Raw genomic sequence first — 24,939 nt, forward strand, 5'->3', positions numbered from 1 at the left:
AGTTAATAATTGAAAATTATTAAACAAAAATGTAGTCAAATCATTTTAGGGTTCTCAACTATCAACTTCATGTAAAGTCGACTATACCTGAATTTTCACATTTCAAAATATATAACTAAATATTGTCCAAGTCTATAATCAATCAAACATAATCTAAATTATAACATAAATAAAATGAAAAAATATTCTAAATACAAGTACTATAATAACATTCATAATTCAATTATCATCTTAAAGACAAAAGTCTGCCTCGCTGAAATCCGTTAAAATTCGTAAATTAGGCAATGCGAGTTAAAGAAACTTTTTTATTATAACAATCTCAAATTTTTAACCCGTCTTGAATTATACCAGTCGACCGACGGCATTTTGGTATGTTTGTCACCCCTATAATTTACAACGGAAGAATGTTAGGAGGTCAGTAGATTTTGTGATTTATAGTCATTAATTAGTTATTATTAATATTTTTAATGATGTGAAATTACATTTAATAATGTAAGATTACTCACTTTTCTTTTATAGATTAGGGACCTATTTGAAAAACTTCAAAAGTAACTTTTTTGAACTTTTGACTTATAAAAAGTAGTAGTATTAATGTTTGGTGCAATTTTTAAAACCAAATTGCAGCTTTCTAAGAAGCTATTTAAAAGTTTATAGAGAAATTAAAAAAAAAAAAGACTTCTCTTATAATACTACTACTTTTTATCATATTTTTAGAGCTAAAAACCCAAATACAAAATAACTTATTTATAAGTTATTTTTAATATAATAATTTATTATATAGTTTGCTACACATACAAGTCTTTCTGACTTACAAGCTATGTAAGTTGGTCCAAATCCAAGAAAAAAAAAATGCGCACCACTCCTTTAAAATCGAGCGTCCAACGCACGTGTTCATTATGCCGCACTTTTCCTCTTCTTCCTCAATCAAAACGCAAACCGTCAAGATTCAAACGACATTCGAAACAAAAGATACGTTCCAACTCCTCGCGAAAAGTAGAAGAAATCAAGAAGAAAAGATACAAATCTCCATAAAAAATCACCAGAAAAAATAAAGAAACATTATTTAAGGTACTGTTTTACTGTTCTTCTAAGTTTTTTTTTCTAAATTGTCTCTGCCATGTGCCTCATCCTTAACTAGCAAAACATTAAAAGATTTCAAGAAGAAATATAATGTCTCCATCATGTTTTGGGTGTATTTCTTAAATCCTTTGGGTGTATTTCTTAAATTCTTTGGGTATATTTCTGTAACCGTTTGGGTGTATTTCTGTAATCCTTTCTGTAACCATTTGGGTGTATTTCTGTAATCGTTTGGTGTATTTCTGAAGTTCCATTATCTTCAAAATAATTTCAAAGTTTGATTTCAGAAATTATGAAAAACGAAAAAAAAACGAAACAAAAAAGAGATCCAAAAAAATTGGCAAGAAATTCGAAAAAAGAAACGAAATCTTTTGAAAAATGAAAGTTATATATTTACAATTACAGGTTAATTGATTTGAATTGATTTAAAAATCTATTAAAGAGGCACGTAACATAAACAACATGTTTAGTGGATTTTTTTGTTTAGACTTGTAAAACTTGTAAAAGTAATACATTTATATGTAAAGATTAATCCTATTATTTAATTTATTTTGTCAAAAAAAAATTTTAATTAAGCTGTTTACTAAAGTGGCGCTTCTAGTTAGATTTTAATAAAACAGGTAGTGCTAGACTTTCTCATTACACCGTTCATGCTATTCTTCTTCCATAAAAAGGGAAAAAAAAAAAGAAAAGAAAAGGTACACAGGCTATTTAGAAAGAATCAAGAAATCATCCCATCCAATTATCCAAAGCGACTGTAATAATCAGAGTAGTGTTTGATATGTAACTACCGAGAGTACCGACAATGAACCATCTTGTCCTCTGATCTCATCGCAAATTAGAGAAATTACAAATTACAAATCCATCACACAGCACAGCCTCGGCTAAGAAACTCTCTCTCTCTCTCTCTCTCTGTTCCGAAGCTGCATTGCACTTTCGGTATTCTGTTGCCTTCTGTGTCACTTGCAAGACAACAAAATCGCTAAGCGCCTAACAACAAATACGTAACAGTAACACCCAATGCAATGTGCTCATTGCGTTGAGGAGATTCATTCATCCATTCGTTCATTCATAAACAATCTCATTAAGTGACCTTTCCTCTCTTCTATAGCCTGTAACGAAGGGGGATCTGTCTTCTCTCTCTCTTTCTCTTTGTCAACATGGGAACTGCAGAAGAAAGAGCCATTGCTGTCATCATGGTTGGAGGCCCCACCAAAGGTACGTTATCTCCCCCAATGAACATCGATTTTTCATTCCAAATCTTGATTTTCTTAACCGCCTCATCTTTCTAATCTAATATTCACTTGGAAATTTCACATTTTTGGTTTTCTTCTGTGGAATTGGACTTGATTCAATTGTTCAATTTGGTTTGATATCAATAGGCTTCGAACAAATAGTAGAGCCACAGATCTTAGATTAGTTTAGACCTGTAGAGTGACATTGTTTGTTTTTTTTTTTTAATTCAAATTAAAACTATTTAGCAATTATATATTATATTGATGTATTTGATTTTCTTGTGTCAAATTGGACTTGATTCGTTTTGTGGATTTTGATATCTATGGTTTCTGTGTTGTATTGTCTTTGGATTTGGAAGGTACTAGATTCAGGCCATTGTCATTCGACATACCTAAGCCACTTTTTCCATTGGCGGGACAACCCATGGTCCATCACCCAATTGCTGCTTGTAAAAGGGTATGCATTCTGTAAAATTCAAAACGTGTATATCTTGTCTGCAATGTTGTTTTCAAAATCTTGTTTGTGTTTTGCAGATTCCTAATTTGGCTCAGATTTATCTAATTGGTTTCCATGAGGAACGCGAATTTGCATTATTTGTTTCCTCCGTCTCAAACGAGCTTAAAGTCCCTATTAAGTAAGCTGTTTCTTCCAATCATCTTATAAACTTTCAGCGGATTTCAAAATTTTTTTTTTCATGGTAGTTTTTTTATTGAGATTGCATTGGTTATTTTTGTCTTCCATGCTAATAATAGATATCTGAAAGAAGACAAGCCTCATGGGTCAGCTGGTGGTCTTTATAGCTTTAGAGATCAAATCATGGAGGATGATCCGGTTTTTGTCTTTACCCATGTCTTTGTCCATTGTTGACTATAATAAATTTGCTTATCATATGTTTGCTATATGGTATGGCTGAAATGGTTTACGTGATCATGCTGATTAATTATCCAATGACATTGATCACATTTTTTGTATGGCAGTCACATATTTTTTTGCTAAACTGTGATGTTTGCTGCAGCTTTCCACTACCGGAAATGCTTGGTAATTTCTATTCTGAAATTAGACTATAACTTTATCGTCTAGGCAACTTTTTGATGCTGCTTCCTTTTCTATTCATTGTGTCATATTCCGGATTACATTTGCAGAATTGTAACTCTGAATCTTCCTTGAAATGTCTTAATAATTATTACATGGCTGGCAGAACAACTAATTGGCACAGTCTGCATTTGTGCTTGCAGATGCTCATAGAAAATATGGTGGGATGGGAACAATATTAGTTGTTAAGGTTGGACAATACAACACACAAAATTGTTATGTTGTTAGCATGAAATTTTGGTGATTAGCATTCAATTTATTTTATTTATCCATTTTCAATGTTGAAGGTTTCGCCAGAGTCGGCCAGTGAATTTGGGGAATTGGTAGCTGATCCAGTAACCAATGAACTGTTGCATTACATTGAGAAACCTGAAACTTTTGTATGTTCATAATATAAGCTTATACTGTGAATTGCCGAACAAAAGTTTGAAAATGTTTCCTCTGCTCCTGCTATTTTTTGACATCTTATTTGGTAACCAACTGAATGCAGGTAAGTGATCTAATAAACTGTGGTGTGTATATATTTACACCAGATATATTTACTGCAATTGAGGGTGTTACTACTCAGCAGAAAAATAGAGGTCAGTAAATATCCTAGGCTAAGAAAATATATCTTATAATTAACTAAACATGAACTTGCATTTAATTAAAACATTTGAAAATCTTCACACCATTCATTTGTTTCGTTTATAGGAACTTCAAGATTTGTTGAGTTTGTCATATTGTATAGAATCTCATTCTAGTTATATTGCATTCTATTTTCAGCTAATCTAAGACGTGTCTCCAGCTTTGAAGCAATGCAGCCAGACACAAGGTTTGTTGTTATAAATTATAGTTATTAAATTATTATAGGACTTGCAATACAACCCAAATAATTTCTGAAGAGAGAAATTTTCAAATATTTTTCCATCGAAACATTCTATGATTGTCCTGATCATTTCACATCAGCAGCAGCAATTCATAAAATAACTAAGCTTAGCTTTGAAATGACTAGCAGTGCATGAAAAGGTTGAATCATGATTGGATCCTTTTCCTGAAATCAAAAGAAACTTTAAAGTTTATCAAGTTTTAAGACTTGTGAGCTGCAGAAGAGATTAGACCAGATTCATATTTTAAGTAGAAAATTTAGGTTCACTTTTAAATCCTATTTCTAACGATTAAGACAGTATGTAAAGTTAAGTTTCATTTTGAAATCAATTTCTGAGGTGCTTAAACAAAAATAACAAACTATAATAAAAGATAAAGGAGTTCAAAAGATGGTACACCAGAAAATATATTGGTTCGGCTAATAATGCCTACGGTTAGTTCTAAACAAGTATTGAGAATTTCAATATTTGAGTAAGTGTTACAAGATAATAGTCTTCCTAGGCTTAACTTGACTCAGATTCTCAAGAGTTTAAGAATTTTATATATTATTGTCTTAAACCTTCTCAAATTTAACTCGATTCAAATCACCATTAAATTTAAGAACCTTATATATTCTTGCTTCAAGCCTTCTCAGACTAAAAATGATCACTACAAGATCAAAATACAGAGCACAAGCAATGGTGCGTATAATTACATGTACAAGATCTGAAATTCTTGTTCCAAGAGATTATCAAGTGTAGGAACTATTCAGATACGTGTTTATCAACAATAACAATAAAGCCTTATCCCACTAGGTGGGGTCAGCTATATGGATCAAATAATGCTATTGAGTTTTATCATGTATCATGTCTACAGATAGATTGTTTATATGAAATCTCGTTTGACCACTTCATGGATGGTCTTGCTAAGTTTTCCTTTGCCTTTCACCGCTTGTCCATCTTTCATATCATCCACCTTCCTAACTGAGTGTTCTGTCGGTCTTCTTCTTACATATCTAAACCACCTGAGACGCAATTCTACTATCTTTTACAATAGGTACTACTCCAACTCTGTCTCTTATATCTTCGTTCTTTATTCTATCCAATCACATATGACCACTCATCAATCTCAACATCTTTATCTCTACCATACTTAACTTATGTTCGTGCTCCGTTTTGGCCGTCCAACACTCTGTACCTTAAAAGTATAGCTAGTCTGATAACAGTGCGATAAAATTTACTTTTAAATTTTAAAGACATTTTTTTTGTCACATATAAAATCAGACACACTCCACCATTTTAACCAACCTGTTTGAATCCTATAATTTATATCATATTCAATCTTTCCATTATCCTGTATGATGCACTCAAAATACTAAAAATTTTAACTTTTCGTAAGATATTTTCTTCAATTTTCACCTCTGTATTAGAGTTTTCCTTCGGCGGCCGAACATACATTTCATATATTCTGTCTTATTATAGCTTATGCGTAAACCATACACTTCTATAGTTTTTCTCCATAAATCCAACTTCTTATTTAAATCTTTCTTTGACTCTTCCATAAGGGCGATATTATCGGCAAAAAGCATGCACCATAGTACAGGCTCTTGGATATACTATGTGAGTACTTTCAAAACTAATGTGAAAAATGTATGGACTTAAGGATGATCCCTTGTGTAATCTTATACCAATAAAAAATTTCTGTTACACCACCTTGAGTCTTCACACTAGTTATTACACGAATATATGTAATCCTTACTCTCTTTCTTTGCAAAACCTTCCATAAGACCTTTCTTGGTACCTTATCGTACGTTTTTTTCAAATCAATGAACACCTTGTATATCTCTTTTATTACTACGATACATCTCCGTCATCCTTCTTAACAGGTATATTGCTTCAGTGGTGAACACGTCTGGCATAAAACCAAATTGGTTCTCTATTACTTGTGTCTCTTGTCTCAGTCTCCATTTTATCACCCTTTTCTATAACTTCATGGCATGACTCATGAGTTTGATCCCTCTATAGTTTCGCAACTTTGTATATCCCTCTTATTCTTGTAAATAGGTATTAATGTGTTTTTTTTTCCACTCATCTGACATCTTCTTTCTCTTCAAGGCACTTCCAAACTTCAATCGAAATATAATCGGATCTTACTGCCTTGTAATTTTTCATCCACTTTAGAGCTTCTTTTACCTCGAAATCTCGAATCATTCGATAATAGTCGAAGTTTTGCTCTTCTTCTCTCGTACATAACCGACCAAGGCTCGGAAGAGTCTTCTATCCTTCATTAAATAACTCGTAGAAATAGCTCTTTCACCTTTCATTGATCTCCTCCTCTTGAGCCAAAACCTTTCTGTCTTTATCTTTTATGTACTTAACCTGATCTAAGTCTCTCGTTATTCTTTCACGTCTCTTTGAGATTCTATATATATATTTTTTCCTTCTTTCTTGTCTAAAAACTGGTAGAGATCCTCATATATTCTTGTTCTTGCTTTACTTATAGCCACTTTTGTCTCTTTCTTAGTCGTCTTATATTTTTTTCAATTATCTGCATTTTGGCATAAAAATCATTCCTTAAAGCACGCTCTTTTTGCCTTTATCTTTTCTTGTACACTCGCATTAAACCACCAGGATTCCTTATCTCTTAGTCATATCCTTCTAGATTCACCAAAATTTTCTTTTACTGTTCTTTTAATAACTTCTGTCATCTCCCTCCACATCTCCTCCGCATTTCCATTTCCATTCTACTTTGCTTCTTCTCCTGCTCGTCTTAGGAAATTTCTTTATCCTCCATCTTTCATCCGCTACCACTTTATCTTTGGGTTTTTTGTACGATGTCTTTTTCTTAATTTTTTCTTAAAACGAAAATTCATGACAAGCATCCTATGTTGTGTTAAAAATATTACAAAGAATAACTTAGATTACAAATAGTTAAAATAACTCTTCTGAGCTAAGAAGAGTGTACCAAAGAAAGAAGAAAATATGAGAACTTGAGCATGAACATTTAGCAAGATTTTCGAGCAGCACCAAGTTCTCCGTGACATATATATAGTGAGAGTAAGCCATAATGACGTTGGAAATCTTTTTCTCTTTTCCCTTGTGCTTGAGTACACAACTTTTTTGCTTGGTATAGTACTTTTAACATACAAGAAAAATTGTTTTGTACTTATAGTAGATGACATATGACTGAGAAAGCTTTTTTTTCAAAAGCTCTAGCTTGATCAACACGCTCACATTTTAAAGCCATAATGTTTTTCGTTAGTTTGGATGCTTTTCTGAAGTCTTGTGATGACGTATTCCTTGCTTCTAGGTGTTGGAATTAAGTCTTCATATCTTTTGAGTTGGGTTAGTAACTCAAATATGCTATGAGGTGTTTTCACAATAAAATGTGCCCTTCTTAGATTTTATATTTTTTTAATTGGAATAAATGACTTAGAGAAAAAATTTCTAGTATGAATGAATGGAATTTTTAAATTACATTTGTCTTCATTAATGATTAAAACTAAATTCAAGATATGGAGCTCATGAGATTTTGGTCTAGTAGCCTAACACTTTGGATATCTAATTACTTACCTTTCTAATTAGATATAATTTTTTTTTTTTTGCATGTAGTCATTCGTATGTCTATATGTAGATGCACTTACTTTGTGCACATTTTTAAGCAGTTCCAGAGGATGAAGTGAAATTGGAAATTGTCATGAAATGCTTTCCTCGTAATTCTGCCTGAATGGAAAAATTCAAGTATGAGAAAGAAATTGAAATGTAACTACTTCTCTTATTAATGAATGTTTCTTTCTTAGGGTGGTCTTTCCTCTATACTCCCACCTTTCCATCATAGGTTTTCATTGGACTTGACAGTGACAAAAGTGACAAAGGTGAGAGGGACACTGCAACTTATAATGAATTTTAACTTTATTTAAAAAAAGAGTAAAACCCCACTATGGCCTTTAACTATTTCGTTAACTCTCATTCCGCCCCTCATCGATTGGAAAATGATATGATTGGAAAATGATATTGTGGCTCCCTAACGATTAATTTCGTTAGACATTCTACTCCTTCCGTTAATATTTTCATCCATAGCTAACGGATTTTGCCTATATATCACATTAGTTGATGACGTGTCAAGGAACCATTCCAAAGGAAAAAATGCTTCCTGCTATGTCAACAATATGCTGCAGTAAAATAGGACAATAAAATTCCTGAAAAATCTTTTAGGAGATACTTAAACCCCTAACTAATTTAAATATAAATCTATAATGAACCATGAAATAGGACAAGTATCCCTAAATTTCAACAAGTCATTGTACCTGCTATTGCACTAATTGTTGGCCTTGGTTGGTAGTAGCCTTAGTTCCTTGCTGCTGATTCTTCTTCTTCTGTTGCAAAGATTTTATTTGATGACATGTGCAAAAAAGGGTTGGTCTCGAATGATGTTATTTTTACCACTTTGATTAATGGACAATACAAATATGAAAAATTGAATTGGCCTAGAAGAATTTTCAGGTAATGATCAATTAAAGCATTAGGCCGGACTTGATCACGTACAATGTGCCGATCAATGGCCTTTGCAAGATCTGCGATTTGAAAGAAGCTAGGGAACTTGTGAATGAGATGAGTGAGAGATATTTAAAATCTAACAGGATCACGTTCATAACATTAATAGATGGATATTGCAAAGAGGGGACATAAAATTTGTATTGGAGATCAAGAAAAAAAATTGAAAGGGATTGAACTTGATGAGGTAGCTTTTTTGCGCTCATATAAGGACTTTATAGAGAAAAAAAAAAGAGAAGGAGGAGCAAGGAATTGATGCTGCCGTCAACCAAGGCCAGCAACCAATGCAGCAAATACAATGGCTTGTTGAAATTTAGGGATACTTGTCCTATTTATAAGAATAAGGGAGATATACAGAGTTGTCAAAATTATAGAGGGATCAAACTCATGAGCCATACCATGAAATTATGAAAAAGGGTTATAGAACGAAGACTGAGACAAGAGATACAAGTAACGGAGAACCAATTTGATTTTATACCAAACAGATCCACCACTGAAACTGCATACCTGTTAAGAATGATCATGGAGAGGTATCGTAGTAATAAAAGGGATTTACATATGGTATTTATTGATTTGGAAAAAGCGTACGCTAGGGTGTCTAGGGAGATCTTATGGAAGCTTTTGGAAAGGAAGAGAGTAAGGATCACATATATTCGTTCAATTAAAAACATGTATGATAGAGCTACAACTAGTATGGAGACTCAAGGTGAAGTGACAGAGGAATTTTCTATTGGTATGGAATTACACCAGTGATCATCCTTAAGGATGTACCTTTTCACATTAGTCTTAGAAGTTCTCACAGAGCATATCCAAGAGCCTGTGCCATGGTGCATACTTTTTGCTGATGATATCGTTTTTATGGGAGTCATGAAAAGACTTAAATAAAAAGTTAGATTTATGGAGAGAAGTTTTAGAAAAGTGTATGGTCTCTGCATAAGCCGTAACAAAACGGAATATATGGAATATAAGTTTGGCTGTCGAAGAAAAAACCCTAATACAGAGGTGAAGATTAAAGAAAACATCATTAAAAAAAGTTAAAAGTTTTAAGTATTTTGAGTGCATCATACAGGATAATTGAAAGATTGAATATGATGTAAATCATAGGATCCAAGCAAGTTGGTCAAAATAGCGGAGTGCGTCTAGTTTTATGTGACAAAAAAGTGCCTTTAAAATTTAAAGATAAATTCTATCGTACTATTATCAAATCGGCTATACTTTATGGTACAAAGTGTTGGGCTGCCAAAGGAGCACGAACATAAGTTAAGTGTACCAGAGATGAAGATGTTGAGATAGATGAGTAGTCATACGCAATTGGATAGAATAAAGAACGAAGATATAAGAGAGAGCCTGTGAAAAAGATGATAGAATTACGTCTCCGGTGATTTGGACATGTGAGAAGAAGACCGACAGAGCACCCAGTCAAAATGATGGATGAGATGGAAGATGGATAAGGGGTGAAAGATAGAAGAAGACCTAGAAACACCATCTATGAGGTGGTCAAACGAGATTTATATGTAAACGGTCTCTCTGTAAACATGATATATGGTAGAGTTCAATGTTGTCGTTTGATCCATGTAGCCAATCCCACCTAGTGGGACAAGACTTTGTTGTTATTATTGGTGTTGTCCTACTTCATGGTTCATTATGGATTTATATGTCTATGTTTAAATTAGTTAGGAATTTAAGTGTCTCCTAAAATTTTTTAGGGGTTTAATTTTCCTATTTTACTGCAGCGTATTGTTGACACAGCAAAGGACATTTTGTTCCATGGAATGGTTCCTTGACACATCATTAGTTAACGTGATACATAGGCAAAATCCGTTAGCTCTAGATGGAGATATTAACGGAGTAGGTAGAATGTTTGGCGAAATTAATCGTTAGAGGCCACAATATCATTTTTCAATCGACGAGGGGTGGAATGAGAGTTAGGGAAATGGTTAAGGGTCGAGATAGGATTTTACTCTAAAAAAATGCCAATAACAAAAATTGAACTATATGTAAACTCAATATATAATTTCTAGTGTACATCATAAAATTATTATTCATCAGAAAAAGGATCTTGAAATTCATGATTATTACGAATAAAAATGAGAAGAGTTACTAACCTTGATCCATGATGATAATGGTAGTAGGAAGAATTCACTTTGTCTATTCCTTTGCCTTTTTAATTCTTTCTTTAATTAAGTTATTGATGGTGAATAAAGAAAGACTTTATTTGTAGGAAGAGAGGACTGAATTCTGATTTGATTTTTATAAAAACTAACTTCCATAAAGTTGGTTATATTTTTTAAATAATCATATAAATTTTTTTTATTTTATTATTTAATTAAATATTTATTAAATCAATAAAGTAAGATACATCATACACGAGACATAATATAATTTCTTACATTCTCCCACTTGGCTCATATGTCGTTATTTCAATTGATGGTTTAAGAAATACATTTATCATAATACGCATCTCTAAGCAATTACATGCATAGCTTAATTTATCATGATAAAAATAGAACTAACATGAGTCATAGCGATTGTACGTCACCTATTCAACATAGTCCCTTCTTTATATTGCAAAGTTAGTCACATTTTTAACATGAGCCATAATGAGGAAGTATATAACATAGTTAGTCCAACAATAATATCTTTATTGTAAGACAATACCTGCTTATTCTAATCCTATTATGGATACAACAAATTGAAAAATCAGGTAATACAGAAATATTAATTCATTTAAGCTCAAATTGTCAATATTCATACAAAACAAACTTCATTAAACATATATTGATCCTATAAACACATAATACCCATATTTTCAATAGGACTAGTAAATGTTTTGGGCGGTAACTCTTTAGTTAAAGGATCAACAACCATAATATTGGTGTTAATGTGCTCTATTGACATTCTTTGTTTCTGAACTTCTTTAATGATAAAGTATTTCAATTCCATATGCTTAGCATTTTTGGAATACTTTTCGTTTTTAAAAAAGAAGACTACTACAGAATTATCACAATAAATTTTCAACGGCTTAGTAATACTGTCAACAATTTCAAGCCCTGAAAAGAAGTTTCACAACCACTTAGCTTGAATCATGGCCTCAAAACATGCCACAAATTCAACTTTCGTTGTAGAAGTAACAATTACTGACTACTTCGCACTTTTCTATGATATTGCTTCTCCAGCTAACAGATACAAATGACCAAAAGTATATTTTCTTGTATTTACGCAACCGACAAAATTTGAATTTGAATATCCAATCACTTTAAGGTGATTAGATCTTCTATAAGTAAGCATGTGTTCATTTGTCTCTTGTAGATATCTTAAAATTTTCTTTGCATCTTTCAAATGATCCAATTCTAGGTTACTTTGGTATCTATCAAGCATACCAACTGCAAAACTGATATCTAGTTTTGTGCAAGTCTGAGCATACATTAAACTCCCAACAACATATACATATGGAATTCTTTCCATCTGTTTCCGTCCCAAATCATTCTTTGGACATTACATGAGACTAAACGTGTCTCCTTTTTGAATTGGAACAGGTAATGCTGAGCAGTGTGTCATTCTAAATCTCTCTAATACTTTATTAATATATGATTTCTGAGACAATCCTAATAGTCCTTGTGATCTATCTCAAAATATTTCAATTCCAATCACATAACTTGTCTCACCCATATCTTTCATTTTAAAGCTATTAGAGAGATATTTTTTAATCTTACTTGATAGACCAAGATCATTAGATGCAAGTAAAATATCACTAACATATAGAACTAAAATAATAAATTTACTCTCACTGACCTTAAGTATATATACTAATCAACAATATTTTTCTTAAATCCAAAACTTATAATAGTATCATTAAATACCGTTGATAGTGATTTCTTAAGTTTATACAACATGTGCTTTTTTTTTTCAACTTAAAATTCCATTGGTTGATCCATGTAAACATCTTCTGAATTTCCATTAAAAAAGCGATTTTTACATTCATTTGGTGTAACTGTAAATCATAATGAGCCGCTAAAGTAAGATAATTCTTAAAAAGTCTTTTATAAAAACTGGTGAAAAGTCTATTTGTAATTAATGTCATCCTTTTGACTAAAACCTTTGACAACAAGACAAATCTTGTAGCGTCCAAGGTTGCTATGAGAATTACACTTAGTCTTAAAGACTTATAGACTCCCAACTCTCTTGCATCTTTTAGATAATTCCACCAGGTTCCATATTTTATTTGTACCATTGATTTAAGCTCATCTTTCATGGCGTCTAACCATTTTATCAGCATTATCACCATTAATGACTTGTGAGAAAAAAAGTGGATCATTAACAATACTCAAAATCAATTTCTAACTCTTGTAAATACACCACATAGTCATTAGAAATAACAAATCTTCTTTTTCTTTAAAACTTTCTTAATACCATTTCTTGTGATTCTATTATCGGCTCTTCATTAATCATGGGAATAATAAGTTCTTGTTCCTCTTGATTGTTATTTAGTCCAACAACAACAGGATCAGTAATCTATTCATGTTGATTGTTATTGGACTCAATAACGTGTGGAATAACAACTCTAGAAGTAGAAGTACAAGTTGAAGGAACTTGTATTCTTACTTCTTTAATCTCCACATTTTGTGAAGTTGTACTCCCACTGGTCTCGTCATTCTCAATGAACTGTGCATTGTCAGTTTCAACTATTCTTATACTATGAGTAGGACAATAAAATATGTACCCTTTTGATTTTTCTGGATAACCAATGAAATATCTACTGATTGTTCTTGCATTAAGTTTTTTTTCTTGTGGATTATAAACTCTTATTGCTCCTGACATCCCAATACATGTAGATGCCTTAAACTAGGTTTTCTTTCGGTCTATAACTCAAAAGAAACTTTAGGAACTGTCTTACTAGAAACCCTATTCAATAAATGCATCACAGTTTTTAAAACATACATCCACAATGATATAGGTAAAGATGCATTACTTGTTATTGTCCTAACCATTTCTATTAAAGTACGATTTTGCCTTTTTGGTACACCGTTTTGTTGAGGTGTACCTAGCATTGTGTATTGAGCATATATACCACATTTTTCAAAAAATTTAGCAAATGGACTTGGATTTGTCCTCTTTCATCATATCTTCCATAATATTCACCATCTCTATCAGATCTGATAATTTTCACCTTTTTGTCCAACTGTCTTTCAACTTTATTTATATAAATTTTTAAAGCATTAACTGTTTGAGATACATCATAAAATAGATAAATATAACCATAACGTGAATAATCATCAATAAAAGTGATAAAATATTTTTTTATTGAATGAGTTTACATCAAAGGGTCTACACATGTCAATGTGTATAATTTCAAGAAGTTGGGTATTTTTTGTAGCTCATTTCTTTGCGTATTTCGTTTGCTTTCCTTTAATATAATTCACACAAATATTAAGATCAGTAAAATCCAAATTTGTAAGGATGTCATTCTTTATCAATTTGTCCATTCTTTTTTTTTTTGGAAATGTAACCTAAACATTTATGCCACAAGCAGAACGTTCATTCACTAAATTATGTTTAGTGCCAACTTTATGATGCAAAGTCACAAGTGATTCAACATATAAATCATCAAAATTAAATTTATATAAACTATCAGAAAGTATGCTAGATCTAATAATATAGTTGTGCTTAAACAAACTGAAACAACTATTACCGAAATTAAAGGAGTATCTAGTAACATCAAGTTTAGATAAAGAAACTAAATTCTTAGAAATACTTGGTACATAAAAAATGTCTAGCAAATCTAAATGAAGTCCAATGTCAAGAATCAAACTATAAGCTCCAATAGCTTCTACTGGAGCTTTATCTTTATTTCCCATGTAGACAAACTTTACATTTGGCCTTATGGTTCGGGTTGTAAGGAATCCTTGCATCAATTTAGAAACATGAGTTGTATTTCCAGAATCAATCCACCATGTATTCTGAAGAACTTCAATTAAGTTTGATTCAATAGATATATAAGCATAATTAAGTTTAATACCTTTCTTTTCAAACTAAGTATTCCTCTTTAGACAATCATTTTAAAAGTGTCCAGATTTCTTGTAAAAATGATACTTGTCTTTCTTCTGGATTTCGGAAGAGGACTCAGCCATCTTTAATTAATGGCCCTTTTTCCTTTCCATGCTTTTTTCCAACTTTCTTCCCAACTCCTTGATGGTTCAAGTAAAGGATGGAATGATTTCCTTGATTCTTAAAGTTTGGTTTCCTCTTGAACTAACATGCTATGCAACTCATGCATATTCCATTGTCCTTCATGGTATTATAGTTCATTTGGAAAGAACTATACTTAGATGATAATGAGTTCAAAATGAACTGTACAAAAAATTTTTTATCCGTCTCCATTTCTAAGGACTTAAGTATTGTTACAATATTTGTCATTTCAATGACATACTCATGCATAGTACGGAACCATCAAATTTTAGGGTGGTCAAAGTATCCATTAATGTCTCAACAAGAGACTTATCAGCAGTTTGGGAAGGACTTGATGTTTGTTATGCTCATTTGCATGAACATAAGACTATATCTGTTTGACTTTTTTCAAGCTTTATAATGAGCTTTTTTTTCATTACTACTAAGAACAATAATAGCAACAGATTTCTGAACTTGAAGTCCCAAATCAAGATCCAATACACCAAGGTGAAATTAGACTTGTTCATACTAATAAAAAAAATTCAGCCCATTGAACATTGGAACAGACATAGCATGCGAATGCAATGCAGAATTGCTACAATTAACACATACTTAATATTAACACTAAGTCATAAGATAACACATTATTCAGATTCAAAAAGTATTTATAGAAACATTCAAAGTATATTAATGTTCTCCTTTGAGTGATATATCAAATATACAATAACACAATAATACTAATAAACTTAACTTTACTTAGCAAAGATACATGCACCAATTAAAAATATTTAATATCTTTGAATTTTTAGATACTAGTAACAGCACACATGTATGCCTACAATCATATTCATTAATTATAAGATCAACTAATCAACTTTTGGATGATCCTTAAATATCTCATAACAATGAATTTTAATTAACATATAAATAATTATCATTTAATATCTATTTTATATGTAATTGACACAAAATTATAAACTTGAAATTAACTAAAATTTATAGATTTGACCACTTTAGTGATTAATAAATCTCAAATTTTTAATACAAAACTTTCTTTTATTATTACGAAAATAAAAGACAAAATCACATTCATTTACTAAATAAAATATATGATTACTAAAGAAAGCAAAATCTACTGTTTATAATGGTCAATTATGCATGCGAACATGATATGCAAGCATAAATACATAATAGCGTAGCGTAACTTCACGAAAGTAATATGCCATGCCTTGATCATTTAATTCATACGACATTCATCATATATATGTGCAAACATTGTAATCCATTATGATCATATAAATATCTTGCAATAAACAATCATACACGAAAACATGTAAACTGAAAATATAGTTAAAAAGTTCCTATAACTACAAATTTCATGTTACATTAGTTTTGCAGTAAAAATTTTATTTTTATGGATAATCACAAATTTCATAACCTAAAAGCTTTAATACCACATGTAAACTAAATATATAATTTCTAGTGTACATCATAAAATTATGATTCATAACTCATAAGAAAAGGATCTTGAAATTTATGATTATCACAAATAAAAATGAGAAGTTACTAACTTTGATCTATGATGAGAATGGTATTAGGATGAATTTACTTTGTCTATTCCTTTGCCTTAATTCTTTCCTCAATTAAGTTATTAATGGTGAGTAAAAAAGAAAGACTTAATTAGTAGGAAGAGAGGACTGAATTCTAATTTTCTTTTCATAAAAACCAACTTTCATTAAGTTGGTTATATTTTAAATAACCATACAACTTTCTTTATTTTATTATTTAATTAAATATTTATTAGACTAATAAAATAAGACATATCACACACATGAGACATAATATAATATAATTTCTTACACTTTAGACTCTTTTATCATAAAAGTTCAAACAGCATATTATAAATCATGTCTCATAGAAGTTTAAGTTGTTATGTATAGGCAAAGTAAGAATTTAATTTTGTTTTGATATGAAGTCATAATGTGTTTTTCCAAAAGTACTCCATGTAAAATAAAAATCAACTACTAAATCACCCACCATGTATTTATATATATTTATATTGATTCACGCATTTTTCCAACTAAATAATCATTTATCAGAATAATAGAATAACAAAATCTGCAATGGATGAATAATCAAACTTGTGTACAGTAGTCTAACCAACTCTTTTATAAGATGTCAAATCCATGTATCTATTCTCAGTATCCAATTCACGTAGCATGGTTCATTTTTAGTCGTGCATAAATATATTGTTTGGAATATTTTCCACATGGCATCATTTCCAAATAACTATGAGGTGTATGGTTCAGTCAGCAAACTGATTGGGTAGGCTTTACCTGCACTGCCTGGCAGGGCGGAGCTAGTCTTTTTACAGAATTGTGTAAAGAGAAAAAGGGGGGGAGGGGATATGTTAAAGTCTCGTATACAATGGTGACATAAAATATTGTACGAGTAATACATTTCACACAAGAAACATAAAAGGTTCTAATTCTTAAGTATAGAATCATTTATGGTGGAGAAAAAATATAAGAGAGGAAAAGAGAATTAAACTATTGGATACGTAATTAAACTATGATATGCATAAAACAACTTGAGCGAAAAGAAAAGAAAAAGAGAAGGTACTTTTACAAGAAACATGGCAATTGGGCAACACAAGGTTCCACTCCTGCTGCTGGGGTATGATGCATGGTAGATGCACCACAATGCCAGTACCAGGGAAGGAAGAATTTTTTCTTATTTCAAAACCATTTGTAATTGTTTTTTGTGTATAATTTTATATATAGGATCTACTTCTTTTGGTACAACTTGAGCCTTGTGAATAACGAGCTATTACCTGCTTCATTTCTCTCTTTTAGTCTCTCAGCTTAGCCTTCATAATTGAGGATATATTTTTCATCACATATTGAGATCATTAAGCTTTTGGAAGAAATAAATCAATAACATACAGCGAGGAAATTACAGCGACAGTTTACTTTCTGTTTTGTAGCATTAGAACCATGGTTCATTGTCACATCTGACTTTGAAGAACTCTTCTGCAGGAATCTTTCTTCCGATTATGTCAGATTGGATCAAGATATCCTCTCACCTCTTGCGGGGAAGAAACAGTTATACATTTATGAAACCAAAGACTTCTGGGAACAAATCAAAACTCCTGGGTATGCCCGAGTAATAAGTTACTTGTTCATAGTTTCCTTAATGGGGAATTATCATTAGAAATGATGACTTAATTTCTGCAGAATGTCCATAAAATGTTCTGCCTTGTATCTTTCCCAATTTCGTCACATCTCGCCACAACTATTGGCAAATGGAGATGGTATTAAGAAAGCCAGCATCAGTGGTGATGTTTATATTCACCCATCTGCTAAAGTGCATCCAACAGCAAAGGTTAATGTTTAAGAGCTTTGAAAATAAATAAATAAAAACAAATATTTTATAAAAAAAAATCATCTGCCACATTAGATACCTTATGGGATGCAAAATTGCAAATTGACTTATGCAAGTGTCATTGAACAGATTGGCCCTGGTGTATCAATATCTGCAAATGCTCGTATCGGAGCTGGTGCAAGGCTCATAAATTGTATCATCCTAGATGATGCAGAAATTAAGGTTGGTTTACAATGTTATCAGTTTGAAATGCATCACCATTTCCACTATGTTGTTTTATATTTTGTTTTGTTTAACAGGAGAATGCTGTTGTCATTCATGCAATTGTCGGATGGAAATCTTCTATTGGACGCTGGGCCCGTATCCAGGCAAGTTTATAAATTTTGATTTTGATTCAAATAATTCTGAAAACTAAACCCATGTTTTGTGTTCTCTCTTAGAACAATGTACACCATCTGTATATCTGATAGATTGAGGTAGTTAGAAACTTAGAATAATTCATTATAATGTCATTAACTTTGGAAAGTAGATATTCAAATTTATGAATAGTACTACACATCTTCAACCCGAGCACCAGAGCATAATCTGTTACTACATCGAATAACATTAAGCGTAGAAAAGGCATGGCCTAGTTTGCTTTATTTTTCGAAGACATGTTTAACAACTAGCATTTAGTTGTAATATGATTTTGACAAGAGATATGTTATTTGTACTCATTCTGGTTTCATACACTGAGCCAACACATACCACTATCATTCTGATAGAGCGTGAGATCCACATGGGATGGGTCACACACCCCATCCAATAATGGAAACTTTTGTCAAACCTATGGCATAGACACCTTCATAGAGAAATGGGTTGTTGTCAAACATCCCTATGACTATACATTTTAAATCTTGGACAACATTGAAATTTAACATTATATGCTTTTGTTGGCCTTTACCTAGCATGAATGTTCCCTCTAGCTAACCGGAAGTTGATCCTCTCAACAGGAAAATTCATTTAACCATATCAAATGTAATTTCCAATTAAGAAATCCATTCCCCGAACTAGCCTCTTACATTTTTATAATCAATCATGTTGACGGCAATGTGCCACATTCATTACCTCTTGACAGTGTTACTTCATTACATTTTCACCTTCTATCGTTATATTTCATTTATTTTTCAATGTATCGGCTAACTTGATAAAACAATTCAGGCTAGCGGAGATTACAATGCAAAACTTGGGGTTACTTTGCTTGGTATTTTTCTCAACCACCTCTGAATATTGTTTCTCATTTATTTATTTTTATCCTAAATATTTTCTTGATGTTAAGGAAGTATCAAAGAGAAAAATTAAACGTACTAATTGTGCGAATTTTGCTCGGTTAATTTGGTGAATCCAGGAGAATCTGTGATAGTTGAGGATGAGGTTGTGGTTGTTAATAGCATTGTCCTTCCACACAAGACCTTAAATGTGAGAGTTCAAGATGAGATTCTTTTGTAAACTCCCTTATTGCTTTGCTCCTAGTATTGGCCTCTTCTTTTGCTTGTGATCTTGCATGGGATTATGTATGATATCTAGTTTTGAAGCCAAAAATGGCTACATTTGTGCTTAGTACTCGATTCCATGCACACATCAGCGGTGCTATCAAATGAAATTATTAGCAAGTATATGACATTTCTTCAGCCATTTTCTTATAGTAGATATTAAGTTTTATAAAACTACTATATGGACACAAAATAGTCATTATGTATTTATGTATAAATATATGTGGTGTTTAATTTATTTTTAATATATATTTTATATTTCAATATATATTTTATACATGTGACTGATTTGGTAGCTAATTTTTAATGTAGACATGGTTGTAATTTTGCATTATGGCATTTTAATAACTAGTTCATTTCAATAGCTAATTTATAATAAATTAACGAGTTAAGTACTTTTTTTGTCCCTAAGAATTGGGTGAAAATCAAATTCGTTTCGGACCCTTTTTTTATTAAAATCATCATCAACGTTACTAAACGTTTTAAAATCATTCTTTTCATAAAAAATAATAATGCTTTGACGATTTTGCCTTTAAAACAAAAACAAAAAACCCCTCTCCCCCACCCTCACCACTAACCCCTTGTCCCCTGCATCAACGCACATCTCTTTCTCTCTCACTCTTTCTCATCTCTAACACCACCACTACCATACCACCCACTATCTTTAACTCTAACACCAATCATAACTCTTCATCTATCACAATGTCAGCCACCCACTCATCTAAACAACAACAAATGACAACAGCAATTCAATTTTGAAGCGAAAATCACAAACGGTTAAGCGGCAGCGGAATTAATTCGATGGAGTGTGGAAGAGCTTGATGGCTTCGAATACCGGCGTCGTCTCAGGCAAAACTTGGTATCACCGGAATAACACCTACACTTGGTAGGCTCCAACGGCAGAAACAACAAACCAGCGGCAACCGCGATGAACTAGCAGCAACAACGGCGAACGCGGCAATAACCCCTCCTTCTGTCACATACCCTCTCTCTCTCTCTCTCTCTCTCTCTCTCTCTCTCTCTCTCTCTCTCTCTCTCTCTCTCTCTCTCTCTGGTGAGCCAGTGGCAGCAGTGGCTTTTCTCCTCGTTGTACTTTTCGTCACATCCCTAAACCCTCACTTTCTTTGTTGGGGCTTGTTGAGGTCTGAGTGTGGTTTTGTGTTGGGTGTTGGGTTGTGTTGGATAAGGGATTCAAGTGGAAAGAGTTAAGGATAATTGGTGGTGGTGGTGGTGGGTGGTGGTGGTGGAGAGAGAGAAAGACATAGAGAGAGATGATGAAGATGCAGGGAGACAGAGGGAGTTAGTGGAAAAGAGGTTTTTTATTTTTGTTTTAAGGGAAAAATCGTCAAAGCATTATTATTTTTTATGAAAATGATGATTTTAAAATGTTTAGTAACGTTGAAGATGATTTTAATAAAAAAAAAGGTCGGGGGCGAATTTGATTTTCACCCCAGACTTTAAGGAAGAAAAAAGTACTTAACCCTGAATTAACTTTTGCTATTAATCTGTATGATAACTTGAGCTCACCTACTCTTGTTACAATTATATAGCTGAAACTAAAGAAAATCTTTTCTGTTAAGCGATGAGCTCACCTCACATTTTATGTGATATGGAACGTAACCCAGAGTAAGATAGAAAATTAAAGAAAGGGACTTCTCTACTTCAATTTGATTTTCTGATACAACAGTTAAGGGAATCATTCTACTTCTCCCGTTCATATCTAAATTTCTCAAAAAAGATTCATAAAAAATTTCATTCACCAAAAATTAAGGGAGAAAAAGTGGCTATCAGGTTTTAAAAGGTTTTTATACCTCATAAGTTTAAAATCCTAACTCATAAGTTCACTAAAATGAAAATGGGTCAAATCATAACTAGGTCTAAAACAAACAAAATAAACTAAAATAAAATAAACATAAAATAAATACTAATAAAGTGATGCCTATTTAATTCATTTTGACTAATAAGAGTCTTCAATACATCTTGTAAATAGTAATGCGTTTGACTTTTTATAATCGTTAATCATTGTCTTGCCCAATTCTTGATGCATCTCCTGAACAAATGATTTAGCCATATTTGGAAAACATTCTTTTATTCTCTTACTTGTTACTCTTGTAATTGGACCGATTAGTATATGACAGTTCTCAGTTTGTCTCACAGAGCTCGTATCATTCCCTTCTTCCTAAAAAAGATTCATCCTTGAATCTGCATCCAAATCAAAAGGAGATAGGTAAGAGACATTAAAAGTAGCTAACACATTATACTCACTTGAAAGGTCAATCTTGCAAGCATTGTTATTGATCCTTTCGAGCACTTGAAATAGACCACCACCCCTAGGGTCTAACTTGAATTTTCTTTGAGTAAGAAATCTCTATTTTCTCAAATGAACCCATATCCAGTCACCAGGTTCAAAACAAATTGCGTCAACCTTTATTCACCCTTTGAGCTGTCAACCTGTTTTTCTTTTCAAACAACTCACTTGCTTCAAGTGCATTGCTTTAACCTTTTTAGCTTTACCTTTTGCATCTAAGCTAACAAGATCACTCAAAGACAAATGTAATAAGTCCAAAACAGTTAAATGATTAAAATCATACACAAGTTCAAAAGGAGAAAAATCTGTAGAAGAATGAATGGTTCTATTATAAGCAAACTCAATAAAAGGTAAACAATCTTTCCAAGTTTTCAAATTCTTATCAACAACAGCACGTAATAAGGTCCCTAATGTTCTATTTACTACTTCAATTTGACCATTAGTCTAAGAACGACATGTAGTAAAGTATAATAATTTTGTGCCTAATTTACCCTATAAAACTTTTCAAAAATGACTCAAAAATTTTACGTCACGATCAGAAACAATAGTTTGGAAAATACCATGTAAGCGCACAACCTCTCTAAAGAACATATCAGCAATTTTTGTAGCATCATCAGTTTTATGGTATGCAATGAAATGAACCATTTTACTAAACCTGTCTACCACAACAAAAAATGATATCTCTACCATTCCTAATTCGAGGCAAACCAAGAACAAAATCCATAAAAATATCAACCCACGGATGCACAAGAACAGGTAAGGGGGTATATAAACCATTTGGTAAAGACTTAGATTTAGCCTGTTTATATACAATACACTTAACACAAAATTTTTCAACATCTATCTCTACGCATGTGTGTCCAGTAAAAATATTCAGATAATACATCTAACGTCTTATACACACTAAAATGACCCATCAAACCCCATTATATGATTTCAGAACAAATAAGTCCCTCATAGAACAAGTAGGCACACAAATTCTATTACCATGAAACATAAAACTTTCATGTCTATAAAATTTGTTAAATGCACCATGTTCACAAGAGGCATAAATAGCAGAAAAGTCAGAATCAGTTGCATATAACTCCTTTAAAAACTCAAATCGTAACAACTTAGAAGTAAGTGTAGTAATCAAAGCATATCTCCGAGATAAAGCATCAACAACGGCATTTTCTTTACCTTGTATAAAGGTAATCACATAAGAAAATGTATCAATGAGTTATACCCATTTAGCATGTCTTTTATCAAGCTTATCTTGTCCCTTTAAGTGCTTCAAAGATTCATCATTCGTGTGAATCACAAACTCCTTAGGTAAGAGTTAATGTTGCCAAACCTCCAAAGCCCGAACCAAAGCATATAAATCTTTGTTATAAGTTGAATATTTGCACTGAACTCAAGTCAACTTTTCACTAAAAAAGGAAATGGCTCGTTTTTCCTTCATCAAAGCAGCACCTATACCAATCCCAAAAGCATCACATTTGATCTCAAAGGTTTTATCACAGTTTGGTAAAACAAGAATAGGAGCAAAACACAAAATTTTTTAGAGTATGAAATGCAATTTCTTGTTCCTTTTTCCATTTAAATCCAACATCTTTTTTGATAACCTCTGTGAAAGGCGCAACAATGGTAGAAATATTTTTCACAAATCTCCTATAAAATCCAACTAATCCATGAAAATTTCTTACCTCAGAAGCATTCTTAAGCGTTGGCCATTCATGAATAGCCTTCACCTTTTCCTCATCAACCTCAATTCCATTCGCACTCACAACAAAACAAAGAAATACAACTTGATCAATACCAAATGTGCACTTTTTAAGATTGGCATATAATTTTTCTTTTCGAACACTTCCAAAACAGGTAAACATGTGACAAGTGGTCAGCCAAAGTGCTATAAATGAGAATATTATCAAAATAAACAACAACAAATTTACCCAAAAATTCTCGCAAAACATGGTTCATTAGACGTATAAAAGTATTAGGTGCATTAGTTAGCCCAAAAGGCATTACTAACCACTCATATAACCCATGTTTTATTTTAAATGCAGTTTTCCATTCATCACCTAGTTTCATTCTAATATGATGATACCCACTTTTCAAATCAATTTTAGTGAATATACATGCACCATATAACTCATCAAGCATGTCATCTAACTTGCGGATAAGATAAAGATACTTTACTGTAATCTTATTGACTACACGACAATCTACACACATCTGCCAAGTATCATCCTTCTTTGAAACCAGTAAAACTGGTACAGCACATGGGCTTATACTCTCTCTAATGTGACCTTTGGAAAATAACTCCTCCACTTGCCTTTGAAGCTCCTTTATCTTCTCAGGGTTACTCTTATAGGCAGGTCTATTAGGAATGCTAGCACTAGAAATAAAATCAATTTGGTACTCAATCCCTCGTAATGGAAAAAAACCACGTCGCATGTCAATAGAATAGACATCTGCAAATTTATGCAACAAAAAGACAAAACTATTTGGCAAATTTAGGTCAAGTTCAGTATCAGAGAATAAAGCATCCCTAAACCGAACCAAAAACAAAGCTTTATTGCCTATAAAAGTACTCTTTAAATCTCTCTCTTTTGTAAAGAAACACAATTTGCTCTCAACTCTCTTATTTTTCTCTGTATGCGCACTATTCTCATGACATGTAATCTTTTCTTTCTTTTCACTCACCTTTGGGTCTTTTGCTATATTCTTTTCTCTCATAGCCTCTTTTCTCTCTGATTTTTCTGTG

At 32.2% G+C, this 24,939-nt stretch overlaps 1 protein-coding gene across 1 annotated transcript; it reads left to right on the forward strand.

Moving 5' to 3' along the window:
* Positions 1-1,840: 1,840 nt before the first annotated feature.
* LOC130980094 (uncharacterized) lies at positions 1,841-20,108 on the forward strand. Its single transcript, XM_057903727.1, has 15 exons — positions 1,841-2,295; positions 2,672-2,769; positions 2,847-2,947; positions 3,066-3,144; positions 3,291-3,351; positions 3,549-3,595; positions 3,693-3,785; positions 3,896-3,986; positions 4,171-4,219; positions 18,008-18,124; positions 18,206-18,353; positions 18,483-18,575; positions 18,653-18,721; positions 19,554-19,596; positions 19,741-20,108. Exons 1-15 carry the CDS (start codon positions 2,238-2,240, stop codon positions 19,839-19,841), a joined length of 1,248 nt encoding a protein of 415 aa, XP_057759710.1. The 5' UTR covers positions 1,841-2,237; the 3' UTR covers positions 19,842-20,108.
* Positions 20,109-24,939: the final 4,831 nt, after the last annotated feature.

The sequence above is a fragment of the Arachis stenosperma genome, chromosome 5 (assembly GCF_014773155.1).
Source record: "Arachis stenosperma cultivar V10309 chromosome 5, arast.V10309.gnm1.PFL2, whole genome shotgun sequence".
Classification (NCBI taxonomy): Eukaryota; Viridiplantae; Streptophyta; class Magnoliopsida; order Fabales; family Fabaceae; genus Arachis; species Arachis stenosperma.